Here is a 10,109-nt window from a genome sequence, read left to right as displayed (position 1 = left end):
ATCGGGAGCGGTGCACTTGGACACGGTGCATTTGGACACAGCCAATCACAGCACCGTGTGATTAGAGACATTTGTAGGGTCCCTTGGAACAGCGACTTGTGATTGGACTGTGTCCAATTGCCCCGTGTCCAACTGATATACACCCAAGCAATAAGATGTAAGCAGTAAGCAAATTGACCAATCACAATCGTTGATTCTTCTTACGGTCCAAAAATCAACGACTGTAATTGGCTGATTCGCTTACTGCTTACGTCTCACTGCTTAAATTTTTCTTTGTGCCACCAGCTTTAGTATAGACATCTGTGGAGTGGCTAGACTTTTGACTCCTGCACATAGGATACGGTAATGCTTGCCGCGCGGCGGAAGTCGCGCGACAGCCAATCAATATGCTGCTTTCCGTAATAATCCTCTAGCTCTTACGGAAAAACAACATATTGATTGGCTGTAGCTCTTACGGAAAAACAACATATTGATTGGCTGTTCTGCCGTGTGGCAAGCATTAAGGCCATCACACACAAAATTACATAGACGCATATGCATAGCATAAGATAGTATGGACCAATGAGCATCGAATATTAAGTATCAATCATCAATATGGCGACTTAATATTCAATGTTCATTGGTCCATATGATCTTATGCTATGCATATGCTCTATGTAATTTTGTGTGTGATGGCCCTTACTGCGTCCTGGGCTGCGTTCAGATTCCTTACCCGGGTGCACTCTAATACAAGAAGTGCTATAGTATATGTGACATATACTATAGTGTTTCTAGTAACAGAGTGCACCTAGGTAGGGAATCTGAACGCCTGTGTGCAGGAGCCATTTGTGTATAGGGACTCTATAATATAGATATCTGTGACGCCATCTAGGTACCGCCTTACGTATTATTTTCGATGTACGCACCACGAAAAGCGCATCTAGGGCTGCGTTCGAAAACGTCACTCAATTGTACTCATTACGTTAGAGTGAGCGAGATACAAGAGTGAGATGAAAAGAGAGGGAGAACACTCGAGTGATGTTTCCAAACGCAGCGTAGCGACATCGCGCGGTGAATCGCATGGATGCGCGAATTTGAAAATCTTGTAACTGTAACGTAAACAGTTGGATCGTGAGAACATCACAGAGAACCTTGTTATTCGACTGGAATATGAGGTCCGTGAAATTCAGGAATTTAATGCACGTTTAACTACCAAAAAGCCGGATGCTTAATTATTTTATAATAGTGAAGTGTATCATTCGAGCGGATTCACAGGCTATTCTGATCTGCTTTAAACAGTGTGTGCAACTCAGCTATAAACATCGAAAAGTCCTTGAGAACAAAGCATCGGAGAAAAATATCGCTCCAAGATGTGTGACTTGATAGATTTAAATAGCCCCAAAGTGAAAAGTTTGGTAAATTCCAAACTAGCATCACCTCTGATTCCTGTGCCCAGAAACGTGGAATCCAATGAACAATTCAACTCTTTAGTGACGGAGAAACGCGAGAGTCTTGATAATAATCCGTTTGACAGCGTGTTATATGAAACCACTGAGTATATTAGAAAAAAGGATGATCCCTTTGAAATAGTGCTGCAGCGAGCTTTGAAGTCCAAAAGCAAAATAAACACAGAACTGAAAGCTCAGTCTGTGGATTTCATGGATGATTTTACCCCAAAGTGCAGGAGAAAGAATCAACAGATGATGGACAAGATATTGAATAAATCCTTGATCAAAGGCAGTGAGAGTTCAATTGATGAAGAGAAGAAGGAAAGAGAAACTAGCATTGTTGCTAATAATACAAATGTTGCTTGTGATAGTAATGCGGCAGAAAATAACAAGTTTATCTCTGAGCAAAATAACAAAATAATAGATGCAGACCCACATGAATTATCAATTTTAAATCAATCTGCAATGAATGATACATTGTTGGAAGCAAGCCCTAAACATAAAGTGGATAATGAAATATCAATCTTTTTAGAAAAAGATCCATCATTTAAAAAATTTGTTCTTCCCACAAGTTTGAATCTCAAACCACACTTGAATCTTCAACGCACGTTATCACAAGAAGGTAGAAAATCACCGAGAAAATTACAGTATCGAGATAGAAGATCACAATCTACAACAGATACACTGAAAAAAATTTCACAAAGTGATAGCACTATATTATTATCCTTAAATAAAGATTTGGAAAGTAAACAGAGCCAACAGCTTCTAATTTCTAATCCATCAGATATTTTTTCTATGACAAAATTGAATTCTGTCTCATTACTATCAAATCTATCATCGGTATCATCAAATGGCGTTATGAACACTGCTTTCATAAATAGCAACTGTTTAAGTAACGAGAGGATAAATACAGCTGAGAATTCTATGGAGATAAAATCAGTACAATATGACTTATCTGACTTAACAGAAAGACTTAATAAATTAAAATGTGCTATTGATAGAACAACTAGTACTCTGAGAATAAAGGAAGAGATTGACAAATTTAATTCCATGAAAGAAAAGGATAACAAACTGACTATAAATGATAAACTGATAGACATTGAGGTATTCATACCAGAAAGTAGTTGCAATGGAGAACACAATAAAAGTACAAGTTCCACTACCTCTTCAGATTCTGTATTCATTGTAAGATTTGTTTATTATACATTGCATATAATTTTTAAATTTGTATATAATTGCTAAAATTACATTGCATATAATTTTTAAATTTGTATATAATTGCTAAAATTGTTTTTAATTTGTATATAATTGTTAAAATTATTTGCAGGACAGTGGCAAAATAAATAAGTCAATACTGAATGAAGCTAAGGCACTTGCAAGAACTTTTGAAGAGTTATCTCTAAAAACAGATTCTGGATGTAAGTATTTCATATTTATTATGTGTAACTATTGTAAAAATTTATAATTTCAATAGTAATTTCAATACTATACTTCTTTCATTATATCTTTTTCATCAGCTAATACAGATGACTTAATTTCAAATAATATTCTGTGGGTATCAGAACTACTACCAGCATATGAAGATGAGATTGATAATTTAATCGAATTGCCTATCTCGCCAAAAGAAAACCTAAAAGTCGATAAAAGCAATGATTTGAAGCAATTTCCTGTAAATGTTAATAACGCGAAAGATGATCTTATGAAGGAAATAAAACCACAATTTACTGATAATGTTTCTGTAAGACAAACAATGGTAACCACATTATTATTAGATCTCAAGAAATTAGTAAAAACAGAAAATAACTCAGAAGTGAGTAAATTAATTGATAATCTAGAGAATGCATTGGGTGTAAAATATAAAGATAATCTAGAACTGTTAGCAAACTTGAATATGTCAGACAGATTACACAATTCTAAAATGTCTGATGATAAATTGGATGATATCGAGCAGTCGGATAAAGCAAATAACGACCAGAAAGAGAGTAAAAAAGTGTCATCTGAGGAAAAAATCTGTGATGACGAAAGTTCACCACCACACATAAGTAATGGATCAGAAAATGCATCACAAACTACAACCGTCAGCAGCGACAATTCATTAACCCAAACTTCATCTTGTAATAATAATAGCGAGAATCATCTTAATATTACAAAATCACCTCAAGCAGCACCAAAAGATAATCACTCGGACGAAAAACTAGCAATAGAATTGTTAGTTAATCTGGGGAAATTGTTGATCGGTCAGACTGAGGATGCCACGACTTTACAATTACTTAAAAGCATTGGAAAGACATTGAACGTCGCAACAAATAATTGTAAAATTAAAGAGGAGTCGCAGACTAACGATATTTCATGTAATACTCGACGAATTACCGCCGTGGGAACTGTAGAATCTGAACGTAATGAATCTGGGTTCAGTTCGAAAAAAGCTACATATGAACAAAGTTTTAACTCCAAAGTAAGTACATTTTTATTTTTCACGAAAAGTTTGATTCTACCTCGTATATATCTTCTATGCAGCCCCTAAAAAAAGCAATAAGAAGAAGCATATCCACGATTAATTCGTCAAGCGCAAACACGTCAAACACGTCAATGAATACAAAACGTAGAAGCATATCTGAATTAAAAGTTCAAAAACATCCCGCACTCATCAATATGATGGGAAATAAGAAGATTCTAATTTCAGGAGCCTCAAATACGAAAACCGGTATATTATCCTACTTACTAGATATGTACTGTAATTTAAATAATCGTTTTCTTCAAATAGAAATAAATTAAGGATATATGCACGTATATTCCAGTGAATACTGCAGAGCTCGATGCCAAGAACGAAAAATCATTAGCGATAATTGATGTTAAAAATAAGTTGAAAAAAAAATTAGGTGTAGTTAGTAGCAGAGGTCCTATAAAAGCGGTACATCCAGTAGGCACTATGCAAAAAAAAAGTAAGTATGCTAACAATGTTCGAGATAATTGATTGATGAGTTTAATTTACAATCATTAATGATTTAATTTATAATTTATAATTGCTAAGTAGTTAGTTGCTATATTGCTTATTGATAAGTTTCCAATTTATTTATCTTTGCTTATTTCAAATAACAACGTAGTGTCACTTGGGAAGCCAACTGCTCCATTTTCTGAAGTCACCACGCCACCCAAATCCCATACTGTTTCTTCTGGCAGTAAAATAATCAGTAGCACCCCTAATTCAATAGTTTCGACAACTCCAGGTGGCCAAAGCAATGGGTCATCGAAAATGCATTTAATGTCCACTAATAAAAAACGTAACTTTTCTTGCGACATTTCGCCGGTAATTACACAGAAAGGAGGAAGTCCTAAGAGGTAAGCGAGCAGACATCTTATATATTATACGATATATATGATGAAAGATACGATATGAGGTGAGATATATTCATTTTCATGTTAAAATAAACATATTTGGAACAACGACTAAAGAATTTTGAATGGCAATTTGTTGAAACCAAACAAGACAAAAGTATGCATATACGTAATGTATACTTATGTATATATACATAATAAATGCATAAAAACTATTCTTTCTATTTCAGATCTAGCAAGCCACCGACTATAAAAAAGGACACACCTAAACGTCAGCAAACGGATTTGTCTGGTATTCCAAAGTACTGCACGCCGCCGAGAAAACTCAACGCCTCACTTGATATAAGCAGTCATCAGCAGCAGCCTTCGCAATATTTGAACAAAAGTTTAACGGATTATCAACGATGTTTTCCTATTCGTCCGAAGAGCGCCGAAAAAAAACTGCGAAGTCCTCTCAAAGACAGTAACAAGATCTTTGCAAGAGTGAAACCATTTAAGTTGGTAAGTGTATTGTTTTTTTGTAAATCCACGAGCGAATTTCTTCGTTTTGTAAAACTGATTCGCTTTGTATTTACATTGCAGATCTCTAAACTTAAGGGAAACCCCACCAGCGATTTTGCCGATAAGGAGAATTACTTAGAGTAGAGGATATGAAACAATTGTGTGCTGTTGTATCTAATAATTCATAATATATATCTAATTAAGTAGGATAATATGCCTATTTTCGTATTAGAGACTCCTGAAATTAGAATGTTATTTATCATCGTATTGATAAATCCGGGATAATTTGAGAAATATTTTTGATCTTTTGATTCAGATATGCTTCTACGTTTTGTATTTACTGGCGTGTTTGACGTGTTTACGCTTGATGAATTAATCGTGGATATGTTTCTTATCTTTTTCGAGAGGGGCTACACAGAAGATGTAACGGCACACAATTGCAGAATATGTAACGGCAATCAATTGCTCTCAATAGAGGTAAAAATAGAACAGAAGAGAGAATGCATCATTTAGAAGTAATAGTGAAGAATATATATAATTTTATCTTTTTTTATTTGTGATATTTCTATGTTTTATAATGAAATGTGCGATTATATGTATTGTCAGATTATTAAGAAATCCTGTGTCACACTTCCAGTTTGCATTTCCGAAGAAATTTCTATAGAGTTAAGAAAAGATAAAAATTAAACTAAAAAATGAATTGTGTCCTAATTATCGAATAATGCAGGCTCAATAATTGAATGGTCATTAAATAATATTACTAATTGGCATAAAGAAATTTACTAATTGGCTTTTTCTCTCAATTTCATAAAGAATCTTCCTCTCAATTTCAAAACTTGTTAGAAATATCCCACTATGCAAATAGTAAACGTTACATATTAGATACATAACATATGTTTAATGTCCTCACTCAGAAACGTTTCTTCTACATAATAGCTCAGAAATGTAGTACAAATATTTCTGCTATATTTCTGAGTTATTATGTAGAAGAAACGTTTCTGAAGACATTAAACATATATATTATGTATCTGACATGTAACGTTTACCCCTTGCTTTAATCTTTAAACTGTAAGAAATTGACCAACCACAGTCAATTATTTTAAAAATAATCAACTATGGTTGGTCAATATTTTACGGCTTAAAGATTAAAGCAAGGTTGTGGACAAGGGGTTTCTATTTGCACAGTAGGATTATATATATGTGTGTGTGTGTGTGTGTATTAATGTTTCAAATATTGGGGATTGTTTAAATTATTAGGACATTTACCTAATATTTTCTAAAAAATACGAATTTGCAAGCCGCCGACTGCAAAAAAGGACACACCTAAATGTGAGTAAATGAATTTGTCTGGTAGTCCAAAGTAATACTGCACGCCGTCGAGAAAACTCAATGCCTCAACTTTATATGTGCAGTCATCATCAAAGCAGCTTTCGCAGTATTTGAACAAGTAGTTTAACGAGTTTATTCTCTTGTAATATAATAGGTGTGATTGAGGAGCTCCTTCCTTCCTTATTAGCGCTATTCAGCGCTACCATGTCATTCTATCCTTGTTGTTTATCTAAGGAGCGATAAAGATAGAAGATAGCATTGATAGCGTGCTCCCCGAATGCGCCCATTGTTTAAATTACAAGTAGAGAAAACGAACCCGCAAATGTTACAAAAAAATGGCAGTTACGTTAAAATAACCCCTTTCTTATTTTGAAAGACCTCAAGGGTCTTGGTCTCGTAAACTAACCTAGGTTAGGAATAGTTTCATTTCTCCACCCGTAACGCCTGGTTACATGGGTTTATTGTAATTGTATAAATAGAAACGAAACTGTGATAAAATGCTAGCGAGAAAAGATCATCACATGCGTACTCTAGTAATCATATGATGTACTAAATTTATACATAATATATGAATATGGGTGCGTTCGCTTTGAACGCTTACGTGCTTTAAGCGCTTATAAATATCGCTCACGTCGTTTACTTTGGCGCTATAAGCGCTTAGAAACTGCATATTGACGTCATGCGTGACGTCATAACTCGCGCTTACATTCGCTTCTTCTATCGAGGTGGGGCAGTAAAAGCGTGAGTACTTATAAGCGCTTATTTTCCAAAGAGAACGATGAAATCGACGCAATCTAACCTCCAATATAAACCTTAAAGTGAAATAGTGTTTCAAAATGACTTCCAACGAGAGTAACAAAACCAGAGTAACTCTGCAAGATGTTACAAATAATAAAATGTATACACTTGTTACATCAAAAGAGGCAAAACGTGTAGAAACAGGTAAGTTTAGGACACCTCTCATAAAAATTTATTATTTTTGTTATTAAATCATATTTATTTTGAGTAATAAAGCACTGTCCAACAGTAATTTAAAAAAAAAAAAAAGTAATATTTCAGCAACACTAGTAATACATTTGATGAAGGAAACGGACTTTCTCACAAATTTACCTAACAAATTTACCTTCATATTTTGTTGTATAAAACATAAATATGAAAGTTAAAATCGTTGATCTTAAATAAAATAAAAGTTATAAAGTGAAAAGTTATTAAAATGTGACTTAAATACTTCATCATTGTATAATGGTACAACCACTTCCACATAGTTTTTTAACCGAGTGTTTTAGTTGTTTTTTTATTGATCCAATCATTACGGATAAATTACTTTTCTAATTCTTTTTTATATAAGTTATTTGTTTTGTTATCATCAAAAACATCTAATGAAACTAATATTTGAGCAAATACACAAACAATTTCCTTATCTTTATTCTTCATTTTTACGTTCATAATTGCTTACAACAGCCAAAGGAAACGGTTTTGATCTTTTCGATGATTGCACTTAAAAATCAAAGTAACCGGGCAAAAATAGCGCTCATAAGCGTGAGCGCTTTAAGTATGTGAGCGTCCAAAACGAACGCACCCTATGTTGTATATTTTTTTTGCAATCGTCTATATATTTTGTCCATTATCTAACGAAACTAATTGCACATTTTTTGCTATGGAAAACAACTTATGCAGGATTCACACCGCGTCCGATGTCCGACGTACGACGTCCGATATCCAATAGGAAAACAACTTTCTAATATAGAATTCAATTCTCCATTGAAAAGCTATTTTTTTATTGGATATCGGACGTCGTACGTCGGACATCGGACGCGGTGTGAATCCTGCATTAGGCTGATATTTCACGTGTCGTACAACAAGCTTTTCGGAAACGTTTATTGATTGGCGAATAGAGTATTTCTAGGTTCTCTGTTTGTCAACCAATGAACGTATCCAAAAAGCTTGTCGTACGACACGTGAAATATCAGCTTAATGCAGGATTTACACCGCGTCCGACGTCCGACGTACGACGTCGATATCCAATAAAAGGATAGCTTTCCAATAGAGAATTGAATTTTATATTATAAAGTTGTTTTCCTATTGGATATAGGACGTCGTACGTCGAACATCGAACGCGGTGTGAATCCTGCATAAGTTGTTTTCCACAGCAAAAAATGTGCAATTAGTTTCGTTAGATAATGGACAAAATATATAGACGATTGCAAAAAAATATACAATATATTCATATATTATGTATAAATTTAGTACATCATATGATTACTAGGGTATGCATGTGATGATCTTTTCTCGCTAGCATTTTATCGCAGTTTCGTTTCGTACGACACGTGAAATAGCACCCTTAGACTGTGTTCCGATATTCACTGCTAGTACTGAAAATGTATAGTTTATGTCACGTACACTGTAGATTTTCAGTATTGGCAGTGAATTTCGGAACGCAGCCTTATAGCGTGTTATGGCTCCTGCACACAGGACGCGGTAATGCTTGCCGCGCGGCAGAAGTCTGCGCGACAGCCAATCAATAAGTTGTTTTTCCGTAAGAGCTAGAAGGTTATTATGGAAAGCAGCATATTGATTGGAGGACTTCCGCCGTGCTGCAAGCATTACCGCGTTCTGTGTGCAGGAGCCATTAATCAATACTTTTTGGTTGCGTTCCTTTTGGGCGCTCACGCGCTTTAAGAGCTTATAAGCGTCACTCTGAGTGCTTTTCAATTGCTTAAAGCCCGTATCAGACTACGGATTAAGATTGAGATTAAATTAAAAATTGGCCAATCAGAGCAAAATTCATCAAACCTGAGCTTAATAAATTGGGAGCGGTGCACTTGGACACGGTGCATTTGGACACAGCCAATCACAGCACCGTGTGATTAGAGACATTTGTAGGGTCCCTTGGAATAGCGACTTGTGATTGGACTGTGTCCAATTGCCCCGTGTCCAACTGATATACACCCTAATAAATTTTGCTCTGATTGGCTAAATTTCAATTCAATCTTAATCCTAATCTATAGTCTGATACGGGCTTAAAGACCTAATAATTCACTAGATAATTCTTTGCATCGATTGATTGTGTCTAATCGGGAATTCTTTATGTCCATGGCTCCATCCATGATTTGCAGAGTCAGACCCTGAGCACAGACTTTTGCATAACGCATAATGCATAACACAAAAGGAAATCAATCAATCAGAGTCAAATTCATTTCTATCCTGGAGAGGGAAATAAAGGTCTCTGATTGGTTGATTCCTTTATGCATTATGCAAAAGTCTATGCTCCCAGCCGTAAGCAACGGACTCTATAGGTAATCAATGTGGTAAGCGGACATAATCCATAAAAAAGAGGGGATAGCGTTGGCAACGTTCAAAAGTTCCTAGGATCCATAAATTCATTTCTCAAGGTTAATATCATTGTTAGACGGGAAAATGCACAACAGAGGTGTAGAATTGTGACAGATTAATGTCACGATGTCAAAAGTAAACATAGCAGGAGTGAATGACAAGTTATGGAGACAGAGGTTAATA

At 35.0% G+C, this 10,109-nt stretch overlaps 1 protein-coding gene and 1 long non-coding RNA gene across 3 annotated transcripts in view; both read left to right on the top strand.

The window, feature by feature from the left end:
* The first annotated feature begins 1,032 nt into the window (after window positions 1-1,032).
* LOC116840762 (serine-rich adhesin for platelets-like) lies at window positions 1,033-6,042 on the top strand. Of its 2 annotated transcripts, XM_032807917.1 has the most exons (8): window positions 1,038-2,612; window positions 2,755-2,845; window positions 2,945-3,882; window positions 3,945-4,131; window positions 4,226-4,369; window positions 4,532-4,766; window positions 4,994-5,264; window positions 5,346-6,042. In XM_032807917.1, the coding sequence occupies exons 1-8, from the start codon at window positions 1,350-1,352 to the stop codon at window positions 5,406-5,408; spliced, it is 3,192 nt and encodes a 1,063-aa protein (XP_032663808.1). In that variant the 5' UTR covers window positions 1,038-1,349; the 3' UTR covers window positions 5,409-6,042. The 2 variants fall into 2 exon arrangements, with proteins under 2 accessions (XP_032663809.1, XP_032663808.1); XM_032807918.1 differs by lacking the exons at window positions 4,994-5,264; window positions 5,346-6,042 and having other exon boundaries at window positions 1,033-2,612; window positions 4,226-4,373; window positions 4,532-4,720.
* A 3,883-nt stretch (window positions 6,043-9,925) lies between these two features.
* Window positions 9,926-10,109, top strand: part of LOC116840768 — a 7,016-nt gene continuing 6,832 nt past the window's right edge. Inside the window, exon 1 of the long non-coding RNA XR_004377408.1 lies at window positions 9,926-10,102. This is a non-coding gene — a long non-coding RNA (uncharacterized LOC116840768). The remainder of the gene's footprint in view (window positions 10,103-10,109) is intronic.

The sequence above is a fragment of the Odontomachus brunneus genome, unplaced genomic scaffold, assembly GCF_010583005.1.
Source record: "Odontomachus brunneus isolate Ranch 3 - 2012 unplaced genomic scaffold, Obru_v1 Obru_scaffold_011, whole genome shotgun sequence".
NCBI lineage: Eukaryota > Metazoa > Arthropoda > Insecta > Hymenoptera > Formicidae > Odontomachus > Odontomachus brunneus.
This window is presented reverse-complemented; position numbering and strand designations above follow the sequence as displayed.